Consider the following 25,260-nt stretch of genomic DNA (forward strand, 5'->3'; position numbering starts at 1 on the left):
GAGCAGATTTCACAAAGCGATGTTTGTACTTCAGTTAGGGTTTCAAGCACCTTCAGCAGAAATACAATCACAGGAAACGTCACTTAACAAAGCAGGAAAGAACAGCAGTTTTTACTCTACAGTAACATTTCTTTCTTTCTGTGCATCCATAATCTCTGCAATATTAACTTGATAGACTAGAAATACTGCATATAAATATAAAACTGTAGTGAACTTTTGATAAAGGCAATATGATAATGCATTTTAAATTGAACTAATATTTCGTCTTTAATTTCAGACTAAAAAGCAACAAACCTTGTGAGTTCACTCATTCTTAAAAGAGGGGTGGAAATTTGGAATAGAGTTTTTATTTGGAACATTAGACATCAGACAAGTGCCTTTGAATTCACAGAGATTTTATCCTGCTCAAGGAAGTTAAATATTAGTTTTATAGTTCTATTTACAAATTGGAAACACATTGGGTATCAATACAAGTTTAACGGTGCATGTGCTTTTACCTAATTACACATTATTCATTCAAATTTATTATATTAAATTTTAACTTTTACAGCTTCTAAATAAGGGAAATGTAGTGCTTAAAAATAGCATGCTTTAATTTGCCATCTATTCACCACATGAGATGAGCTAATTGTTTTCAGACAATGTCCTAATCAGATACAGCAATGAAAGTTAATGCAAAAATTTTACTGGGTTGATTAGGTGATAAAATTGTGGATTGGGGGCATACTATTTTCCACAGTATTTGCAGTGAATAATGTACTTAAAATTGTTCCAAGTGAAATCATAAGGTCTCATGGGTAAAACTTCGTGTTGCTGAATAGAGAAAGTGAATGGATTCACCAACATATAATTTTTCACTTAACACAATTTTAGAAGATGGCAGGGCCGTTCCTTATGCCTATGAATCTGAACGGCTGAACACAATGAAAACTCTGCTTACTCCATATTTGAGAGAAAAAGGTGCTATATCTTTGATAAAAACCTATCTCTTGGCTGCAGCCTGAATGGCAGGATGTTACAGTTCCTGAGATGAGAATTCAGAAGTTTGAAGTCAACATAACAAATATTTTTCAGGGAGTGAAGGGATCAAAAGTTTAATGGTCTGGGGTAAAAAGTTTTGTATCAATGTATAACTGAGGAAGTACATAAACTGATATTAAAATGCATACTAAACACTCTATCCAGAAGAACAATTTCTTTAGCTATATAGATTTCAGAAAAGTCATAGTTTTTTAAAAAATTATCTTTAATAGAATATATGAAAGTGGAGAAAACATTCACAAATTTTGCTTTCATATATTCAAACTGAGAGTGATCTGGAAATACATATAGTAGGGCTTAGAAATCTTTTACTTTTGATCCAGCAATTCTGGTTTTGTTAATCAATACTAAAGAAATAATCCACAATATAAATAAGCTTTATATACAGTGACATCTCTCATTACAACGAATTGCCAGTAAATTAAACACAGAACAACAAAAAATGGTGATTGATGCACATCCAGTCAACTCAATATTAATCTTCTAAAGAATTTTTTTTTTCAAAATTATTTAGCATTGTGGGAAAAGTATGCATTTAAAATTTAAATTTGACATATCAGGATGCAATACTGTAGTTTCTATAAAATTACAATAATGTTTAAACGAAGACTGGAGGAAAACACATGCATTCTTTGTTTCTTTTATTTGTATCCTTTGGAATCACTTTAACAAGGACCGCTCTTGTAAACGAGAAAAACAAAAAAAAACAAAAAAAAAAAACACTAAAATATATGTAATGACAGTCATCACTCTCCATAATGAAAATAGCTTGAAAGCAATAATTTTCCAGCTTGGTCTCTAATTAATGATTTTTCTGGACTTACTGATAATATGAGAGAGCAAATGTTTGCAAAAATTTAGTAATTTCATGGAGTAAGGTACTTCAAACAAATAAATATATTCTGAGTGAACCAATAAGCTCTCAACATAGGTCAGCGCCAAGTACTGCAAAGGTGATCTGGCTGACTGCTGGTGGCCAAGGCCCCACTCCTGTCATTTCTCACTTTTCAGGCATAACAATTTTAAGTAGAATTATGTAACATGGCAAGGGAAGGAAGGGGGGAAAAAGTCATCAATGCTGGCATGCATTACTGTTTAGGCAGTAAATTACTGTACTATTTTTTGGAGAGCCAATGTGGCATTACACATCAAAACCTAAACAAATACATACATATGGCCGGGCGCGGTGGCTCAAGCCTGTAATCCCAGCACTTTGGGAGGCGGAGACGGGCGGATCACGAGGTCAGGAGATCGAGACCATCCTGGCTAACACGGTGAAACCCCGTCTCTATTAAGAAATACAAAAAACTAGCCGGGCGAGGTGGCGGGCGCCTGTAGTCCCAGCTACCCGGGAGGCTGAGGCCGGAGAATGGCGTGAACCCGGGAGGCGGAGCTTGCAGTGAGCTGAGATCCGGCCACTGCACTCCAGCCTGGGTGACAGAGCGAGACTCCGTCTCAAAAAAAAAAAAAAAAAAAAAAAAAAATACATACATATGGATATACTCTGCCTGCGTATCTTTTAACATCTAGAAATATAATTTTGTGGGAAGAATGATAAATAAAGTGTTTATAAGGGCTTTTAACTCTAAATCATTTCTAACATCAAAATACAGAAATAACTTTAATGATGAATAAACTTGATCGTTTAAATACAGTACAGGCCGGGCACAGCGGCTCATGCCTGTAATCCCAGCACTTTGGGAGGTTGAAGCAGGCAGATCACCTGATGTCAGAAGTTTGAGACCAGCCTGGACAACACAGTGAAACCCACCTCTACTAAAAATACAAAAATTAGCCGGGCATGATGGTGGGTGCCTGTAATCCCAGCTACTCGGGAGGCTAAGGCAGAAGAATTGCTTGAACCCGGGAGGCGGTGTTGCAATGAGCCGAGATCGTGTCACTGCATTCCAGCCTGGGTAATGAAGTAAGACTCTGTCTCAAAATAAATAAATACATACATACATACATACATACATACATACATACAGTATATCTGCTTGATGTAATGCTGAGCAGCTATTAAAATCACATTTCAGAAAAATATAAAATGTTAAATATTAGGAATACAATTAAATGTTTTAAGAAAATGCGCACTTTGGGAGGCTGAGACGGGCGGATCACGAGGTCAGGAGTTCAAGACCATCCTGGCTAACACGGTGAAACCCCCTCTCTACTAAAAAAAATACAAAAAACTAGCCAGGCGAGATGGCGGGCGCCTGTAGTCCCAGCTACTCGGGAGGCTGAGGCAGGAGAATGGCGTGAACCCGGGAGGCGGAGCTTGCAGCGAGCTGAGATCCGGCCACTGCACTCCAGCCTGGGCGACAGAGCGAGACTCCGTCTCAAAAAAAAAAAAAAAAAAAAAGAAAATGCTCATTAGTTATTATTTTAAGGTTATAAATGTATATTATGCTATAATTGCAATCTTTAGGGGAAAATTATGTATTTCTCATGTAAAAAAGAATTTAACATATACACAATAATGGATTAAAAGTGTGAGAATGTGAGGTAATGCTATTGTGGGTCATTTTATATACTCCTTTATCAGTTTATTCAGTTTGAATTTTTCAGAATTTTATAGTTCATAATGCCAATTAAGCAGTCATTAAACAAATCATAAATAGCTTTTTTGTTAGCTATTTTTAAATTGAGGCAAGGTAGTGCAAACTCTTTCCTAAAATAATGTATGTGATTGTGTTTGCGTGTGTTTAAAGTTAGGTATAAATTGTATTTACCTAGCACTGACTTCTGACTCATTAGCAAAGTAGACTAATTTTAATCAATTGCCAAAATATTCATAAATAATCATGCAGTCATGTTCATTTCTCAATGAGGCAAACCACAAATTACTTGAACAGCAACCAGAATAGAAGAAAAATGTTTTCTACTTCAATGAAGGCTTTGTTATAGTCTCCATACAGAAGAGGAACAAAGTAAACACAAGGTAAGAACTTTATAAAGTTTTTCTTCTGAACATTTCAGAAATATAGGAATTAGCCTACATGTTAGGCTGGTTTGACTGTAAAATAGAAGGTATTTCTTCCCTAGGCTTATAAAAAAAACTCTTGGTTTGGGTGTGTATAAATATTTTAATTCCTACATGTCAACATCACAACCCCACCCAATGCCATACTTTTTAAAAGACACTATTTCTATTATTTATTTGTTGAATAATGGATACAAAAATACAGTTAGATAGAATGAGTAAGATGTAGTATTTGATAGCACAACAGGGTACCTACACTCAAGGACAGATTGTCTTCTTTGGAGAATTACACATACAAAGATGTACTGTGCAAGTTTTCCTATCCTTCACTATCTCTTATAAATATCTATAATTTGTATGTAATCTTCTTTACCCCTTACATTTTTTCACAGAGCTTCTTGAATATAAAGTACTGAAATTTAAAAATTCAATGAAATGTTTTAATCAGTTATAAGATTTGGAAAGTGTGTTATTTTGGGGGCCAAAATAGTTCTCTAATATTTGTGATAACCAAGTTGACTCTTCATTAACAAAAGTTTATAAAGTAAGGTAATTTGCTAGTCTAGTTCCCTTCAGTTTCATAAAAAAGTTCCCTTAATTATATCTGACTTATAATTAACTGACTTATAGAATCAGATATTAAAACATCCAAAATTTTATCCATCTATAAATGCATACATTTATTTAGAGCATAAATAGGATCATATTATGCATTAGTATATAACCTGTTTTTCCACCTTAATAATATGCTATGAAAATCAATCTACATCTGTACTGTGGAAATTGTATGTGTTCCAAATTATTTGTTTCAGTCTTGATTCAAATTAAAGTTAAAATAATGACAATTATTTTAATTGCACAGACGCTGAACAAGTTTCAAATTTTAAACTATTGACATAAGATTTGGAGACTCTAAAGCATTAAGCTGTCCAATACAAATATATGTAGATAATGGTAATCATTTGAGAATGTGCACAAGTCTTAAAGGTTCTAAAAACATAAGATTACTAAGGTCAGTTAGGTATCCTTGCCATATTTATATTTATTCTATATTTTGTAAGTACAAAATTATTCTTAGCTAGTTTGTAAAACTCTCATAAAGATCCCATTTTAGCCACAGTGACTTTTCATTAGAAAGTCTTTAACCTGTGAGACTAGAGTATTTATGCATATGATTTTGAAGGATGCTTTATTTTTTCATGAATGCTTGCTCTTGGAAATTAAATTCAGATTGACTCATTAGCCTTGTCATATTTAAACTAACTACCTGAATTTACTAATTTTTTAATAATAAAACTGTATAAACCCTTCATATTCTTTGATTAGATTAAAAAGTAACCTTTCCCCTCTTTTTATCAGAAAGTCTATAAAAATATAACATAGACTTTATAACATGAAATCTATGTTATTTAACATAAAACATCTATTTTATCCTGTTTTTAAAAATCTGCACTGTATTTGCTTGTGGAGATGTGTCATAATTTATTCAACCATCAATTTTTGGTGGATATTTAGGTTGTTTTGAGTATTTAAAACTTTTACAGCACTGGAAAATATTACTTGTACAAAATAGGTTATATGTATTCATTGAATAAAAAATCTTCTCTAGATTGCCTCAGGTCCTCAAAAGTTGGGAGGTTTTTATTTATTAAATTCTATATCCCAAAGCCCTCAGTTCACAGGACACACATCTAACTCATTAAATTGTACTGAGTGTTGAGACTGTTTTTTGGGAAGGTAAGGCTTGAATGCATGGCTATGGATGGAGGTCCTCTTCCTAAGCTGTCTGTGAGTTGTATATATGGCTGGGTTTCACGGCCATAAATTAGAGGTTTAGAATGCCACAAGAACTGGGCCTTCAGTGACATGAGGATAATGAAATCAAAACATGGAAAAAAGCCAGCACTTACCTGAATGAGGAACATAGCTATGTGGTGAAATTCTCCACGTCCCCCTTGCTTAACAGGAACTGTCATAAAGAATTTGCTGCCATCTCTAGAAAACACGGGCTCCTCATTCTAAAATATAGAAGAGCATAGAACAATCTCAAAAAAACGCGTGCAACCTGTGCTGCCTACTGTTAATTCCTTCATGGGTTATACCAAATACTGATTTAAAATTAGTTAGGAAAATGGGCACACTAATTTAAAAAAATGAATGTATGCTATTTTTTAGTTTTTTAAAAGTAAATCTGATAAATTATATGCATATGTGGTTGAGTTGTGGGAAGGATAAGAAAATTTTGTGCATGGTGGATATGAATGATTTACTATTAGACTAAGGACACTTTCTAAATTGGTTCAAACAAGAACTGTCATATCTTCACATAAGAGTGTGTTTAGTGATATATCCTTCAAAGATAAGGAAGATGCAAACATCTGCACCAATTTACCAAAATAAATCTTTTAATTATAAAATTCTATAACATATTTTTTGAAATCCTTTCTTCCGCAACTGTAGGTACTTGAAGGTTCATTTCTGATAACGTATTCATAAATTTACTGAAAATACACAAGACAACAGGCCACAAAATTGAAAGGATTCTATAGAAAGTTACTTAATTCAAATTTACCATCTTTATTGCTCATCTCTCCACAAACACAGAAACACAAATGCCCACCTACAACTGTGACCCCATTTGATAATTTTTAAACTCTGGTGACACATTAAATCAATAGAATTATTTTTGAAAATTAAATGATGAAAGTCATATATACATATATACACACATATTTTATATACACACACATATATATACATAGATATACATAAACATTAAGAAAATATATTTATCTGACAAAACATTGAGTTTTTTCTGCTGGATTCATGAGAGTGATTACATATATGGTATAAAGCAAGGCTTTGATATGGGTCCTGAGTAGCTCTGCACAATCACCTTCAAGCCCTTTTAGATGACTTGGCCCTCCACTGTCTTTCTGATCTCATCTTTTTCATTTTCTTGCTTCTTCACTGGGTTCCTGCATGATCCTGTTCCAGGGCTTTTGTACTTTGTATTCTCTTGGTCTGGCTCTTCCTCTTATCTCTTTCAGGTCTCTGGTCTGAAATCTCCTTATCAATAAGGTGTTCCCTTATTACTCTATATAAAGTGAGACTAGGAAAGTCAGACCATCCAACTCTATCTGACATCCATCATCTTCTTTTATTTTCTTTCTAGTTTTCCATAGCACGTGATATAGTTTGGATCTGTGTCCCAACCAAATCTCATGTCACATTGAAATCCCCAGTGTTGGAGGTGGGGCCTGGTGGGAGGTGACTGGATCATGAGGATGAATCCTTCATGAATGGTTTAGCAGCATCCCCTGGGTGCTGTCTCATGATAGTGAGTGAATGAGTTATTACAAGATCTGGCTGTTTAAAAGTGTATAACGCCTCCCCCATCCCTCTCTTTCACCTTCTCAGGCCACGTGAAATGTTGCTCCATGTTTGCCTTCTGCCATGATTGGAAGCTTTTTGAGGTCTCTCTGGAAGCAGAAGCTACTATGCTTCTGTACAGCCTGCAGTACTTAGAGCCAATCAGACTTCTTTTCTTTATGCATTACCTGGTCTTTTACAGCTGTGCAAGAATGGACTAATACAGCAACTATGACCATTCAATGTATGATTTGTGTATATGTGTTTGTTTGTATATGAATGTATGTATGTATGCATGAGATTGGTACAAAAGTAATTGTGGTTTTTGCTATTACTTTTGATGGCAAAATATGTATATGAATGTATGTACATATGTACATATCGTATATGAATATATATATATATATGAGATTGGTGCAGAAGTAATTGAGGTTCTTGCCAGGAAAAGCAATGCCATTAAAAGCCATTCTCCCTTTGTACTTCTCTCAAAAGATGAATAGCTTTTTTCTCATATACGGATATATGAGCATTCTCCCATTTACGTTGCCTTCTTCCCATTAAAAGTAATGGCAAGAACCTCAATTACTTCTGCACCAGTCTCATATTTACATATGTATGTATGTATGTATGTATGTATGTATGTATGTATACAGTTCTCTGTAAATGTACGCCTCATAGGCAGGAAACTTGTATTTTTCACTATTGCATCTGTAGCACCTGGAACAGTGAATATCATGTAAATTGAGCTCAATAATTATTTACCGAATGAATCAGTCAATTATAAGTATTTTAATATACTGAACAGTCTGATTTTAGCTTCATTTATAATACATCTTTTGACAGTAAAATAAGGATATTTTCCTTACCCGCCTTATGAACATTCAGGAAAATATAAGTAACATATGTAATAAATTTAAAATTCTAAAGTAATATACCATTCAAGGTTGGAAAAATTGTATAACTGAGCATATAATGGATACTGACAAAATACTTGACTAAGTGAATCACTTCTTTCAACTATAATAAAGTCAATAATTCTATTTGTTCCATCTCCTGCTCCTGTGGGATATATCTCTCTTGGAGTTTCTTTTGTCTGGAACAACCTTTTCGTCTTCCTTTTTCTGCTAAATCTTATTCATTTTTTTACTTATTCTCATGAAACAAAAGAATTTCAAAGATTTCTCTAGTTAGGAAATCTCTCCTCAGATATTCTAAAAAGTATCTTGGATTCATCTTTATCATGGCTTCCAATGCAGTCTATTACATTGATCTGTTAATTTGTTGGCTTCCTTCACTAGGCAATTAATAATTGAACTAAATTTTAAGTTTTTTCTTTTTAGATCTATTGCCTAGGACACGGTAGGTCCCAACTCATAATTGGTGAATAGATGAATATATGGATACAATGAACAAAAATACTGGTTATATATATCATTCTATCCACCAGATTTACCCCCACATAGCAACTCCTCCCTTACCATTCTCCCTTTGTACTTCTCTCAAAAGATGCATAGCTTTTTTCTCATATACGGATATATGAGCATTCTCCCATTTACATTGCCTTCTTCCCAGTTCTAGTACCTTAGAAGTAGTTCAGAACAGGAATAGATGAGGGCTACAATCTCAAACGCCTTGCTGGACTAAAAAATCTGCTCCCCACACTTGACAATGTCTGGTGATAAACATTCAGTTCCATACAGGTGGTGTCAATCTCACTGCTCAGTTTCATGACATTATACAAGTCAGTGTTTTTGACACACAAGATGGTGAACTGGGGATATTGGACTCTATCCCTTGACCAAATCTATCATACAGTGGACATCCCAACTGCATGTCCCTTGAAAGCTAGGCTAAGCATGCCTACTTCTCTTTGCCTTATCTACTATGCAAAAAGAGTATATGATGATTCTATTAAATGTATAATTATCTTCGAAATTTGCTGCTTCTTATTACTGCTACCATGCTCATCCATTAAATTTCATATAACTCTAAGCATTTCATAAAATTCTCTTAGAGCTTCTGAAGAAAAAAATCAACTGTGAAAAATGACCAACGGCATTTACTAACTGAATAATAACTGGATGCTTTGTTTTTTTTAAAAAAGTTTCTATTAAACATTCATAAATTTGGGATTTGAAAATTAGATAGCATAATCTCTAAATAGATATGCTAAAATTAGATAGCATAATCTCTAAAATTAGATAGCATAATCTCTAAAAAAGTTTCTATTAAACATTCATAAATTTGGGATTTGAAAATTAGATAGCATAATCTCATAAAGAACATGCATTATGTTAACATATGTTAAACTATTATGAATGTCACTGGCAATAAAAGTAACAGCAAAAGATGTTTAAGAATGGAGAGAAATTCAGAATGCATCAGTATTATGTGTTATATATTTTTCATTGTTCTTATTTTCTATATCTGATTGAAATTTGTGAGTCTATTATTGGCTGTAAAATCAGGTTTTTTTTTTCTATTTTATTTTGTATATTGACCAAGGTAAAAGTATTTATATTAATAGATAATCATGTAGAAAGACACATATACTCATAATATATATACAAGCATGAATTTGTGTCTATCCATCTACCTACCCTTCAGACAAACTATTATTTATAATCCTTTTTTACTTTTGTTCTTAATCATTCAGTTACTATCTATTGAGCTCTTCTTACATATCGAATTCTATACTAGGCATTTGATTGACAATTAGGAGCAAAAAATAAACATCCTCACGCCCTTGTATCTTAGTTAAAAAAAAAATCATAGCAATAATTGTGTAAGTGTTACACAAAGATGACACTTGACTTTAATATAACTTTTATTGGGAGATGTGATTTGGTTAGGCTAGTTAGATGAAGTGACTTCTTATGTAGGCGATTTAAGCCAAGGTTTGAAAAATAAATAGGCTTCAAATAAGGAAGTCTGAGAGAATTTTGTTCAGAAGGAAGGCCACTCATGAAGTCCCTGTGCATATGAGGGTCCATGTAGCTAGACTGGAGAAAACAGGTAAAATGATTCTATGACACAGAGCTGAAAAAGTTTTCACTTTCATCACTTGTGGACCTTTTAAGGATGTTGGTTTTTATCTGAAGGACAGAAAGAAGAGAGAAAAGTTCTGTGAGTTGTGGAAGTGCAAGTATGAGGGGAATGTTAGTAGCAACAATTAAATACATATTTTAAAAAGGTCACTCAGTCAGCCTGCAGTGTGAACAGATTGGCAGGTGCCTGAGGAGTTGAGACGTGCTGGATCTGTAGTTTGAACATGGACAGTGTTTGTGAATTAGAGGAAAGTAAATTGACTTGAGAGATGTTTGAAAGTAAAATCTGTACGTATTAATTATATATAGATAAAAATGAGAAAAGATTCAAGGATGACTATTAGATAAATAGTTTTAAGATCTGCATGGATAATTATGTCATTGACTCCTATGATAAAAATAAGTAAGACTGACTAGAAAAGGAATGAGTTCAGTTCAGACCTGGGGAGTGTGAAGCTACTTTTACAGATTTAGGAGGAGATGGCAAGCATAAATTTGGATATTTCAGAACTCACTGAAGTGTCTGGATAAATGTGAAGGTCTCAAAATATGGGTGGGTGGTCATTAACACCACAGACAGAATATAAAATAAAAGAGGGCTTTAAAGAACAAAAAGAAAACCAAACCAAACCATACCATACATATTATTTCCCTTTGTAAAAACTCAGTAATGGAGTTAAGAGTAAAATGAATTCAGCTATATTTAAATAAGCTCTTTGTGTTTCCTTCTGAATTGTCCAGGATGAGACCATGTAACGGTGATTAGGTTTTTAGTCCGTTATGTTCATCTTGATTCCAGCCTCATTTAGGTCACAAACTAGAATTGTGACCTAGAATACAACTAAGAAGAGAAGTATTTATTTGAATAATCTCCATGATCAATTTATGTAAAGGTCGGGTCAATTTTTCAGACAATCTGAACAATGCTAATGATTTCCAGTTTGGCTAGGTCCTGAGTTTTTCTCCTTCATCTACACAAAAGTGTACTTACCCAAAATAATTTAAAAAGTGATCCTGGCAGTTATTCTGCAATTTATGTCTCATAAAAAAATGGAAGTAACCTTTTCACAAATGATGCCATATAAAGCCCAAGTGATAAGTGATCCTTTTAATGAAAAAGGATCACTCTGTCAAGCCTAGCAAAGCCTTAAACTCATACTTTTCACAGAAAGTTATCACATAAGAAATGGGTAAACAGGATGGTCACAATGGCCAAGATGTGACAGACCACCTATACTGTACCTGCTTAGAGAGCCACGTATCTGATGTCATCTCATATTTCTGAAACGAAACAAGTAACTCCATGAAGCATCTAAAGACCAAAATGAGCATATATAAATTCAACTTTTTAAAAACACAGTTATCATCAGGTTTTTTTTTTTTTTTTTTTTTTTTACCTCTCTTCAACTGGTGAAATACCATGAGAGATTTCATTGTCATTATTGATTTAATCTGAATGAGTAAGTAGAGAATAGGGACTAAATGATAATTTAATTATAAAGTCTTTTCTTTGGTGAACTCTTTCAGAAATCCCAGCAGTACCTCACCAGGGATAGAAGATGATTTTCCAGCTCTGTGTGATTACCTCATTCAAATTGTTTTGAACCACCAGACACTGTCTCTTTTCACCTCTAGGCATCATTGGGAGAAAAAATTATTAAGTCCTTCAAGCAACTGGGCAAACAGCCAGGCATAAAATTAAAAAGTAGACATTCTTTCAATATTCAATTCACTCATAATCATGGCCTTCTTTTTTTCTTATCAGTAGTAACTCAGTCTTTGAGAAAAATATGAAACATTTGAAATGACAAAATTATATGGCCCTTCAAAACAGTCTTGGACTAGATGAGAGTCAAAATCATACTACAAAAAGCAAAACTAGACAAATTTAACCTCAAGTTAAATATGTGTAGAAAAAACAAGCTTTAGAAATACCATTTACATGTAATGACATGAAATATCTTGTAGTTTCCTGAAAGAAATGATTCTATAATAAAACTATTCGAATTAAGAAAGATAAGTAACAATATATTAGGGATTTTCCTATATTCAGAGGCACCCATCTCAAATTGTTAATAATAAATTATTTATAGGTTTCAAAATACTAATTTCTTTTTCTAAATTCATATTATGATTACATTATAATTGATCACTTTCTATTTTCAGGGCATTTTTTTCAATAGATCTTCATTACATGAAGATATCAAAAAAAATCTAACTGAATAATTTCTTTATTCTCCATTTACACTCTAGCAATAACCATTATTGATATCTATAAAGCACAGAAATAAAATAGACACCAATGCCACTGCTTGTTAGTACCATCAAGTTTTGGTAGAACCCATGAGAGCCCAAAACTTCATGTGTTATTGTTTGTCTCATTATTTCAATTAACAGAATGCAAAGTTTTTTAAACTCCATACATAGAATAAAATATACTACAATATCAATAAGGTGTCAAATCAATAATACGATAGGATTACTGTATCTATTTTCTATTGAAGCATTTTAATTTATCTTTGCAGTTATCTGTATGCAATGAAAATATTTACAATATGTTTATCTAGAAGGGCTTTCTCTAATTAACTACAATATATGTAGGCTGATTTTTTAATTTTTACTTTAATTTTTTATGTAAAAATCAAGATGGTGTCTCATTATGTTGCCCAGGTAGGTCTCGAACTCTTAGCCTCAAGCCATTCTCCCCACTTGGCCTCACAAAGTATTGGAATAACAGGTGTGAGCTATCCATGCCTGGCCTGTGTCTTCTTTTTTTTTTTTTTTTTTTTTTTTTAAGACAAAGTCTTTCTTTTTTGCCCAGGCTGGAGTGTAGTGGCCCTATCTTGGCTCACTGCAACCTCTGCCTCCCAAATTCAAGCAATTCTCCCGCCTCAGCCTCCTGAGTAGCTGATATTACAGGTGTGCACCACCATGCCTGGCGAATTTTTGTAGTTTTAGTAGAGACAGGGTTTCACCATGTTGGCCAGGCTGGTCTCAAACTCCTGGCCTCAGGTGATCTGACCACGTTGGCCTCCCAAAGTGTGGGGATTACAGGCATGAGTCACCACAGCTGGCCTGTAGGCCAGTTTTTAAATGACTTACTAATCAGCCAAATAAGAAACCAGCCAGAACACTTTAACAAATACGTGGAGAAACCCCAGTCAATCTATAATATAGTCAAAAGAAAGAGACAAATTTTCTAATAATACAAGCCTAATGAGAAGAGCATCAAATAGTTGATTTAACTATGGCATTTCCACGACTATGCTGATCATTCTACTCAAAGAGAAGTCGGCCTCTGGAGGTCTCTCCTTCATAGACCATTTAAATAATATGTTTTAAAGTTTTCACCTATAGTGAATTGCACAGATTTGAAGTATATCATGTGATGAATTTGACAAATTGATCCCATCAAGTTATAGGATCTTTATTTCTCCCCAAAACATTATCTCATGCTCCTCCCCAGGGGTTCTCAAAAGGCAATCACGTCTGATCTTTTTCCCCAGAGACAGCATATGCCTGTGTTAGAAATTCAGATAATCAAAATCATGCATTAAATACATATTATGTACTCTGTAGTGTGAGGTTTCTTTCACACCACACGTTTTTGAGATTCACTCATGTTGTTGAGTATATCAGTATTTTGTCTCTACTGCCAAGTAGAATTCCATTGTGTAGCTATGCCTTACGTTAAAGTCTATTCCCTGTTAATGGACAATTAAATAGTCTCCACTTTTTAGCTATTGTAAATAAAGCTTCTCTACAGGCTATTTTTCACAAATCCTTTGGTGGACACAAGTTTTCATTTCGTGCACAAATACTTTATAATGGAATTATAATGTATGGGGTTTTTTTGGTTTGTTTTTTGTATTTTTTTTGTGACAGAGTTTCAATGTTGTTGCCCAGACTGGAGTGCAATGGCATGATCTCGGCTCACAGCAACCTCCACCTCCCAGGTTCAAGCAATTCTGCTGCCTCAGCCTACCAAGTAGCTGGGATTACAGGCATGCACCAACATGCCGGGTTAATTTTGTGTTTTTAGTAGGGACAGGGTTTCTCCATGTTAGTTAGGCTGGTCTCGAACTCCCAACCTCAGGTGATCTGCATGCCTCGGCCTCCCAAAGTGCTGGGATTACAGGCATGAGCCACCATACCCGACCTATAATGTATGTTTTTATATATGTGTGTGTGTGTATATATATGTGTGTCTAATTCATATATACACAAAAAATTGTATTTACATATATGTTTAACTTCATTGGGAACTAAAATATTATTTTAATGTAATAGTATCATTTTACATCCCCACCTGCAAAGAATGAGAATTGTTGTTCTTCACGTCCTCTTTAACAGTTAATGTGGTCAGTTTTTTGAGATTTTAGTGTAGTCATTCTAATGATGTGTAGTATTATATTGTTAAAATTTTAATCTATATTTTGCTAATGTCTAATGAAGTTGTGTACTTTTATTTCTTATTTTTAAATTTTGTACATAGTAATGGGATCTCATTTTGTTGTCCAGGCTGGTCTTGAACTCTTGCCCTCAAAAGATTCTCTCACATCAGCTTCCCAAATTACTAAAATTACAAGGATAAGCCACTATGCCTCGCCAAATGTTGAGTACTTTTTCATGTGTTCATTCTCTTCCTTATAAGTAACTGTTCACATGTTTTGATGTTTTTATGAGGCTGTATTTTTGTTATTGAGTTATAGAATTTCTTTATATGTGTTTTTGTCTGATACACATTTTGCAAAATATTTTCTCCCAGACTGTAGTTTGCAGATCCATTTCCTTAATGGTGTCTTTCATGAGAAGTTTCTAATTTTATTGATGTCCAATTTATTATTTCATAATTAATGATTTTTTGGCTTATTCAGTATAGTAAGGTTTTATTTCATATTTTCCCCTAGAACACTGACAGTATTAGCTCTTAAATTTAGGGCTATGATTTATCCCAAATTGATTTTAGAATATTATATGAGATGTCAAATATCATTTTTGTTTTAATCCAATAGGGATGTCAATTATTTCAGCACGATTTTTCTCCATCGAACTGCCTTGGCACCTGTGTAGAAAATCAATCAATCATATAAATGTGGGTCTATTCTCTGGAAACCATTCAATTTAGTTGACCTATTTGTGGTCCTTATGCCTCCACTAGCATCTCCAGGTTTTTGCAGCTTTTCATTTATTCTTGAAATCAGGTAGGGCTAACTCCTTCAATTTTATTCTTTTACAGGATTGCTTTGACTTGTTCAGGTATTTTTTTGTTTCCATACTAATTTTAAAAACAGCTTGCCTGTTCTGACAAAAAAATCAGAAGGGACTTTAATTGGTTTTATATTAAAATTATGGTTAAATTTGGGTAGAATTAATATCTTAATAATATTAATCTTTTCTATTTAAAAACATGGAATAGCTTCCATTTATGTAGGTCTTTCAAATGCCTTTTAGCAACATTGCAGTATTCAGTATTGGGGTATTTCACAATATTTGTTAAGTTTATAATTGTGTATTTAAAGTTTTAAGGGTTTTAATGGTATTTTAACTGATTTTTTTACTTAATGTCACTAACGTATAGAATTTTTGTTGTTTCTTCATTCTTTATTTTGAAACAAGTACAAACTCATAGACAAGTTAGAATACTGGTTTGAGAAACCTGAATACCCTCTGGAATTACCTGCCACTTGTTTGTATTTTACCCCATTTGCTTCCTTACACATTGTGATTTTGTATTCTACGATTTTTTGTAGGCTTTTTTTTTTAATGTACACAATTTTGTTATCTGTAAATACAGATTTACTTCTTCCTTTCCTAACACTATCCTGATTCCTTGCTAAGTGGGGCCTCTGGAAAAGTTTGTATCACAGTACTGAGAATGGATACCCTTACTTCACTGCTAATCTTAACATGAATAAGGTTAGTGTTTGCACATTCAGTAAGGGGGTACTTTATGAGTATCTTTTAATGGACTGGGGATGTCTCTTCTTATTCATTTATGTTGAAAGTTATCATGAACTGCTTTTGAATATTATCAATTGCTTTTTCTCCATCTACCAAGATATTTAATTCTTTTTTCTTAATATAATAAATTATATTGATTGGTTTTCAATATTAAACCAACCTTAAATTCCTGGGATTAACCTCATTTGATCATAATGCACTATCCTCTATTTATATTGCTGGAATTGAGTATTGATATGTTTAAGAATTTTCTCATATTTGTGTTGGCAAGATTTGACTATGTCCCACCCAAATCACATCTTAAATTGTAACTTTCACAATTCTCATGTGTTGTGGGAGAAACCTGGTGGGAGGTGATTGAATGATGGGGACGAGTCTTTCCTTTGCTATTCACGTGATAGTGAATGAGTCTCACGAGATCTGATGATTTTGCAGTGAGAGTTTCCCTGCACAAGCTCTGTCTTTGCCTCCTGCCATCCACGTAAGATGTGGCTTGTTCCTCTTTGCCTTCTGCCATGACTGTGAGGCCTCCCCAGACATGCAGAACTGTAAGTCCAATAAACCTTATTATTTATTTATTTATTTGGAAATTGTGCAGTCTCGGGTATGTCTTTATTAGCAGCATGAAAACAGACTACTACATGTGTTAATGAGAGACATCAGTCTAAAATGTCGTCTCTTGTATTTTTCTTGTCTAGTTGTGGTATCAGTATTATTCTACTCTTATAATATCAGTTGAAATGTTATCTTTCCTCTTCACTTTCTAAGCAGTATAGGGATGCTATCATATACTCCTTAGTAAGAATGTTATAGTGTCTGAATATTTGCTCCCCGACTCATGTTAAAATGTAATTGTGATTGTGTGATTGTAACAGTATTAAGAGGTAGAATCCTAAGGGGTATTTAGGCCACGAGGGTTCTGCCATCATTAATGGATTAATGCCTTTATTATAGGAGTAGGTTTGTTATCACAGGAGTGAGCGCCTTATAAAAGGACAAGTTCAGCCTCCTTTTGTTTCTCTCTCTCTCACCCTCTCTTTGCCCTTCTGTCACGGGATGATGCAGCAAGAAGTCCCTCACCAGATGCCAACCTCTCGATCTTGAATTTCCCAGCCTCCAAAACTGCAAGTCAATACATTTCTGTTCATTATAAACTACCTAGCCTGTGGTAGGTTGTGATGGCAGCACAAAACAAACGAAGACAAGGAATCATAGGATTTATTCCTTAATAATTGATAGAATCCATCAATGAATCCACCCGCTCCTAGAGTTTTCTTTGTGGCAAGGTTTCTAATTATGAATTAAATTTACTTAATTTACTAAATAAATTTATCTTTAATTCATTCTTTATTTTTTATCTTAATTGATGTAAAATTATTCAAGTATTCTTCGTTTTCATACATTCACTTTGGTGATGTATTTTCCTTTATTTTTAGTTGACATGTAATTATTGTATATGTTTATAAATACAGAGTGCTATTTTGATACATGTAAAATATGTGTAATGACAAAGTCAGGATAACTAATATATCCATTACCTCAAACATTTATCATTTTTTATGTGTTCTAAATATTCAACGTTCTCTTTTCTAGCTATTTGAAAATATATACTAAATCATTATTAACCACATTCAACCTTCAGTGCTTCAGAACACTAGAACTTAATCCTCTTATATGGTTATAATGTTGTATCTGTTAACTAACTACTCTCTATCTTTTCCGCCCAAGCTTTTCAGACTCTAATAAACACAATTCTACCCTCTACTTCTATAAGCTCAATTTCTTTTAGCTCCCAGACAGACGTAAGAACAAGTAATATTTATCTTTGTGTTGACTCGCTTATCTCAGTTAACGTAATGTCCTCCAGACTTATCCATGTTGCCATGAATGACAGAATTTCATGCTTTTTTATGGCTGAATAGTATTCCATTGTATATGTACAACGGAATGTTTTATGTACGTATACTATATATAAATACACACACACACTTTTTAAAAAAGCATACATATATAATTTTTAAAAACGATATTCATTTATTGATGAACATTTAGGTTGATTCTACATCCTGACTATTATGAGCACAGCTGCAGTAAACATCAGATGTAGGTATGTATTTGATATACTAATTTCCTTTGTTTCTGATAAATGCCCAGTAGTAGAATTGCTACTAACATATGTTAATTATATTTTTAGTTTTTTGAGAAACCTCCATACTGTTTTCCATAATAGCTGTACCAATTTACATTTCTTTTTGTTGTCTGTGCTTTTAAAGTCTTAGCCATAAAATCTTTGCCTAGACCAATGTCCATAAGCATTTTCTCTGTTTTCTTCTCGTAGTTTTATAGTTTTGGAAATTATGGTTTAGTTTTTATTTTGAGTTGAATTTTGTATATGGTGAGAGATACAAATCTAGTTTCATTCTTCCGCACATTGACATCCAGTTTCCCAGCAATATTTACTAAAGAGGCTGTCCTTTCCCTGATACGTGTTCTGATGCATTTGTTGGAAATCAGTTCATTATAAACATACGTATTTATTTCTGAATTGTCTATTCAATGTTTTCAGTTCAAATATCGTATTTTTCAGTTCCTGAAATTTTATTTTCATTTTAAAGTTTGTATTTCTCTACTAAAATTTCTCGTCTCTTTATTTATTGGAGCTATTCTCTTTTGTAAGTTGTTAGATTTATTTCTAATAACTTTGTGATTGTATAAGTGAATTTATATGAAATTTAAAAACATGCAAAACCAATTTATAATAGACATAAGAATATTAGTTGCCTCTGGGAACTGATATTAATTGGAAAAGAGGACAAAGAAGCTTTCTGGGATAATAGGGATGTTTTACATCATGATATGATGCGAATTATGGGATATATCCATTTGCCAAAACTCATTTAACTGCACACGTGAGATTTCTTCTCTTCATAGTACTTTACTTATACTTTAATTTTTAATTTTTTATTAATACATAATAATCATACATATTTTGGAGTACATGTGATATTTTGATACGTGTATACAAGATGCAATAATCAAATCAGTGTATTTAAGATATCCATCACTTCAAACATTTATCATTTCTAATAACTTTTAAAACATTATGTGTCTGCTAATTCCAATTATTACTATCCTTTGTAGGTCAGCTTTTACTGGATATTTTTGAGGAAGGGGAGTAGGTTATATTTTTCACTTTTCTACATATATAGTATTGATCATATGATTGACATTATAAATGCTACATTGTTGATAGTCATTATTAATTGTAATTTTCCCTTTAAAAATGTAAACTTTGTCCTAGTAGACAGTTAATTTACAGACAGATGAACTTGATACCTTACAGTATAATTGAAAGGTGATTAGAAGGTGTCTAGAATAGCCCTACTTCTAATGCTCTTTCTTTCTGGGTTCTCAGTTGAATACCCAGGGTTTTCAGGGAGATCTCTTCACTATTGTTGTTCAGAACTCTAACGTCCCTAAGTACTTTGCAACTTGCAGATTCTTCATTTGCTTCAAAAATTTTTAGTGGTTGCTTTCTTTAAGACAACATGGAAGCATATATGTATGCAGAGCTAAGCATTGAGCCTAATACTTAAGGGGTACTCTTCATAGATTGCTGGAGTCCTTTTCTATATAGCTCCAACTTCTCTGGTCCCTGTCCTACAAATGCTAGTCACCAAAAAAGCCTCAAACTCTGATTCTCCCTGTCTACTTAGATCATAAAGATCTTTTTGCTCTGCTTGGGCTCCATCTCCTTGCCATTTGGTCTCAAAAGTGTTGTGAATAGAAAGTCATAGCAAGGTTGATTTTGTGCACTTACTTGATTTCAGCATTTATGGTCATGATCCTCCTAATGTCCCATATCTGAAAACAGCTGTTTTGCATATTTTGTACAATTTTACAGTTGTTTACAACAGAAAAGCTAGTCAAGTAACATTTACTACATCTTTTCCAGAACAGAAGTTTGAAAATTCAGTTGTTAATCTAAAAATCCTTTACCCAAATACCATACACATAACCATTTAAACTTATTGCAATATTTTCTCTACCAGGAATCTTAAAAATGACACACTGAATTTACTACAGAGTTTATAAAAACTGATATTAGGAATTGAAATGTAACATGATTTCAAAACAGAGTGGTTCATGAACCAATATTTTTACTTGTTTTACTTAATTTTGGGACAGAAACACTGTTATTTTATTAGATCTATCTGAACTGCAGAAAAAATTAAAAGGAATATGTTTAAAGAAGATAGGAAAGAAACTTCTTATATTCTCAAGATAATAAAAGACAAAATATGGAGAAAAATTCCATATCTGAGAAAGAAGCTAACGTGGCTTGGATTATACTTCATGCTGTATAAAAATTAATTTGGTTTTTAAAAGCTCAGTTTGTTCTCTTCTGCTTGTCATCAATATTGTTCACTTCAAAGTTTGGAAGCTTTATAAATTAAAGTATATATTCTCAATAGAATAATTCTTTTCCTACTAGTTTTAAAAGTTAAACACTGAAATTTTTGTACAAAGCATTTTCTGATTCCCCTTTGTAAAGTCGCATAAGCTACTTTATTTTAGGCATAAAAGAAAAGTAAATTATACTCACTTTACTACAAGCACCAGTAGTGGTCTCACAGACCGTGAGGATGGAGATATTCTGAGGTCGGTTTAACCATCTTACCACAGTCTTGGTATTGCTTACCCATTTAACCATAGTGATATAGTATTCTCTAGTTTGGAAACAAAATTAAAACTTATGTTTAGAGCCAGGGCATTGATATAGTACCAACAATATACATTTGCCATTTTATACATAAGAATAACTGAACTACTCTAAGGATGTTGCTTAATATTAATTTAAGTATAGATGGATACATAGATAAATAGAAATCTACTCTTTTCAAAATTTACATAAATACAAATATATGCATATGTATGTATTCACATGGATGTATACATATGTATACAAATATACAGATAATTTGAGAAAAAATTTGAGAGTGAATTATTTTCCAGAAAAGTATTTCTTGGAAAAATCAAAACAATCACATGCTAGACATTTACAAAAATTTTCTATTGATTAGTATGCCTTTATGTGCAAAATAAGTATACATTTATAAAGTTATGTTATTTCTTTCTTTAAAATCACAATCAGTGAATCATCAAGAATAATCTTTTCCAGTTAAATGGCAAAGATTATTCCTGGCTTAATAATTATCTTTTACATAACCTCTGTGTTATTTCACTTTATACACGGGGACTTTGGCTACCAAGGTTTGAATGGCTTGTTTTGGTCTTTGCCAGTTGTAGACCAAGGATAAGTCCCAATTTTTATACATAATATTTTTTTCCATATTGTTAATTATCTTATTTATTTGAAACATTTTTAAACAAGGAATGAATCAAATTAAAGAACATGAGAGTCTATTAAATTCTTGGTATAATAAGGATATAATTCATGGGGCCAATTATGTTCTCATGGTAATTGGTAATTGGAAACAGTTTATATTTCCTTTGTAATACATACATTTGGACGTGTATATAATATGTCACAAAGCTTCCAACTCACATGCAACAAAATGCAATCATCAATACTCATCCATTTATGATAAAAATTACAAAAAACTTTTCTAAAAACTTGCCCAGTTTCAGAACAGATCAGTTACTTTAGAAATAGCCATCCAGTCTATAGCCATACCACCGTGAACATGCCCGATATCATCTGATCTCGGAAGAAACAGCCACCCATGTGTCACGGAAAGTATCATCAATGCACTGTATTAAAACTAATTAATCTAGATTTGGCTAGGCACGGTGGCTTATGCCTATAATCCCAGCACTTTGGGAGGCTGAGGCGGGAGGATCATGAGGTCAGCAGGTCGAGACCATGCTGACTAACATGGTAAAACCCCGTCTCTATTAAAAATACAAAAAATTAGCCGGGTGTTGTGGCACACCCCTGTAATCCCAGCTACTCGGGAGGCTGAAGCAGGAGAATCACTTGAACCCGGGAGGCGGAGGTTGCAGTGAGCTGAGATCGTGCCACTGCCCTACAGCCTGAGCAACAGAACAAGACTCTGTCTCAAAAACAAACAAACAAACAAAAAACCCAAAAACCACCCACAGTTAATTAGCCTAGTTTTATATGACTTAAAAAAATATCAGCTACAGAAAAATAACGTCTTGATACAAATTGCTTGTCTTTAGAGGTATCTGGGATAGATATCCAACTACATGAATGCTACATATCTAACATTACCGAGTAGCTACTGCTTCCTCTAGAAAACTTGTTAGCCTATCAAAGTGAAGATGTCAGTAAAAGGGCAAGCATAACTTGACATACAGGGAAGGCTGCCATATTTTTTTCAACAATCTCTTCAAGACATCTGGCAGCTTTCACAACTAGCTGAGCTCTGCTTGAAAACTGCCTTTAAACTCAGTAAAATCAAAACATGAAGTGCCCTAAGAAGAGTTAATAAGGCAACATTGAATCAAATATGCAGCTGGCTTAGGTATAATCTTTGTCCATATCAATAGGCCTTGTGATCCTGCAAAGAATAGTGTCCTGTTCACTTTCACTGTGTTTCGTTTAAGCTGATTATTTTGCATACACCATTATATTTAGCAATGTGAATATTAAAAAGTAGAAAATGAAGTATTAACCTTTAATAGATTTTTCTAGAGAATTTAGCTTATAGAAAAATGAGAGTAAGTACTATAAATAATCAGAAAATAAGTGCTGAAATGCTGAATAATTGATATAAATGTTGTAGAAATTTGAAGTAAAAAATTAATTTGAATATTGTAAACAACTAACCAAAGACTGCAAAATCAAGAAGGTCATATTTTCTGGTAAAAATTTAGATTGAACTGATATACAGTTGATTTTCTAATCTAATCAGAAATTTGTCTCAATTACCTGCCATAATATTATATTTTGTGCAATATGAGGTAACAAACTAACAGGGATAATTTTAAAAATAAATACCAACAACAACAGAACAATTTATTCATCTTGAGAGCTTTCCTTTTCAAAGTTGGTCTCAAATGAAATGTTACAAGAACATCTTTGCAACACCTCACAGGCATGACAGATATATTGATTAGCTAAGATGCCAAATTTTGACTTAAAAAAACAAAACTTAATCTTTGGAAAAGAATGAAAAAGTCAACCAGTACAAATGTGGAGAATAACTGATTTTTAAGGGAACACTAACTTAGTTGTAAATTGTTAAGTTGAAAATCATTAATTTACAGCAATACACTTATATTTCTTTTTGATTAAATATTGTGATTATTGTGTTTGTTTTTACATAATGTGCCTTATGGTCATAAGCAAAGCATAATCTGATGTGAGATACCTCATTATAATCCTTGCTTATACCCAAGAATGACCTTGCACATGGTAAACACAATCTGAAGAATGAAGGCTTTCCACAAATTTTCATTTGTAAAGTCAAACAAACGGCCATTTCAAACCACTGAAATTTCTATGTTAAGGTGTTGGAGATAGCCAAAATGGAAGCTCAAGTGGAGCTTGACACATAGGCCGGGAGGAAAGATGTATCTATTCACTAAATCACTTCCTATGTCCTTTCTTTCCTTGCCCCAGGAGCCTAGGTGTACATCTCCCTGTGATTCATATTGACTGATCATGCTTACTCACAAGTATTCAGGCTGTCTCTGAATGAGGGAGTAGGGAAGCACCCTTACCTGGAAATGCCACACTCCTTGGCCTGCCTGCTGCAGATGTAGCTGTCCTCCTGGAACTCCATCTCATGAACACATTAGATCTGGTGTTCCACGACCAGTGGCCAGCAGAAGTGTCCCTTTCTTATAACTGGGTTTCCTGCTTGTTCCTAGTCTCCATGGCTCTGGATTACCCAGGAAGTCCTCGAGGATCTGGTCCTCTTGAGCCACAGAGACAGAGACAAGCTAGTTAGAGGGATTGCACTCAAGTCAACAGAGACTTTCTATCAGCTGGGTGGTCTGGCACAGAAGATCTAATTGTCCACAAGGTTATGTGGAATGGAGGCCCCAGCATCACCTGCAGACAGGTATGTTAGCAGTTACTCCGTGTTTTCACGGCCTTCCTGTCCAATCATTGCTCTGTGTTTACACCAAAATATTCGTGCAATGTAGTTACTTTGAGCTCATTCTCTTCTCGATAATCTGTGATGTCTTCCCGTAAGTATATTGTGATGGTATTCATGACCAAATTATAGCTAGTGTTCTCCAAAGACCTCTGTTAATAACTATGCATTACTTGTAAGAAGGGTTATTCAGGACACTTCCATGAACATGGGTTAATTTATTAATTAGATTTTCTTGGAAGGCACAGATATTCCTTGGAAGACTGAGAGATGTAGGCTAGATATACTTAAAGAAATAGGGAGAGAAAGCATGACAGTGTCAAGCCCAGAGTGACAGGGGCAGAATGACCATGTTAAATCAGTGATGCAGGTTGAGAACAATGGGTCACAAAAGATAGGTGACTACAGAAAGGTTTCTAATAAGTAAAATAACGTTAAAGACATAGAGTGAGAAGAAACCAAGGACGAATCATTACTTTTACTTTTCAGACTAGAGAGGTCTACACAAATGACTATGTATCACTTCTCCAAATTAATGTGACTTATCCAATCTGTGGAAAATCTTCATGATTCATTATCATAAGATAAAATTTCCCTGGAAAGTAAATATATATTTTAAAATTCACACTTAAATTTTCTAATAAAGGTATTGAGTGATTGCAATACCTAAGTGAACAGTACAACAATTTGGCAAAATGTTTCTCCCTTCCAAGATGAGACAGCCCATCTGACTCCCACTGGTTCTGGGGATATTCAAGAA

General features: G+C 33.6%; 1 protein-coding gene across 12 annotated transcripts in view; it reads right to left on the bottom strand.

Moving 5' to 3' along the window:
• The window catches only part of DPP10 (dipeptidyl peptidase like 10), a 1,402,014-nt gene that overhangs the window by 66,484 nt on the left and 1,310,270 nt on the right, over nt 1–25,260 (bottom strand). For 11 of the 12 annotated variants that reach the window (XM_025405131.1, XM_025405141.1, XM_025405140.1 and 8 more), the window contains 3 exons: nt 21,014–21,137; nt 11,686–11,724; nt 5,935–6,042 (listed from right to left, as the gene is read on the bottom strand). In XM_025405131.1, the coding sequence (XP_025260916.1) occupies nt 5,935–6,042; nt 11,686–11,724; nt 21,014–21,137 (271 nt within the window). The remainder of the gene's footprint in view (nt 1–5,934; nt 6,043–11,685; nt 11,725–21,013; nt 21,138–25,260) is intronic. The other variant, XM_025405135.1, reaches the window with a different exon arrangement.

This window comes from Theropithecus gelada, chromosome 12 (genome assembly GCF_003255815.1).
Source record: "Theropithecus gelada isolate Dixy chromosome 12, Tgel_1.0, whole genome shotgun sequence".
Lineage (NCBI taxonomy): Eukaryota > Metazoa > Chordata > Mammalia > Primates > Cercopithecidae > Theropithecus > Theropithecus gelada.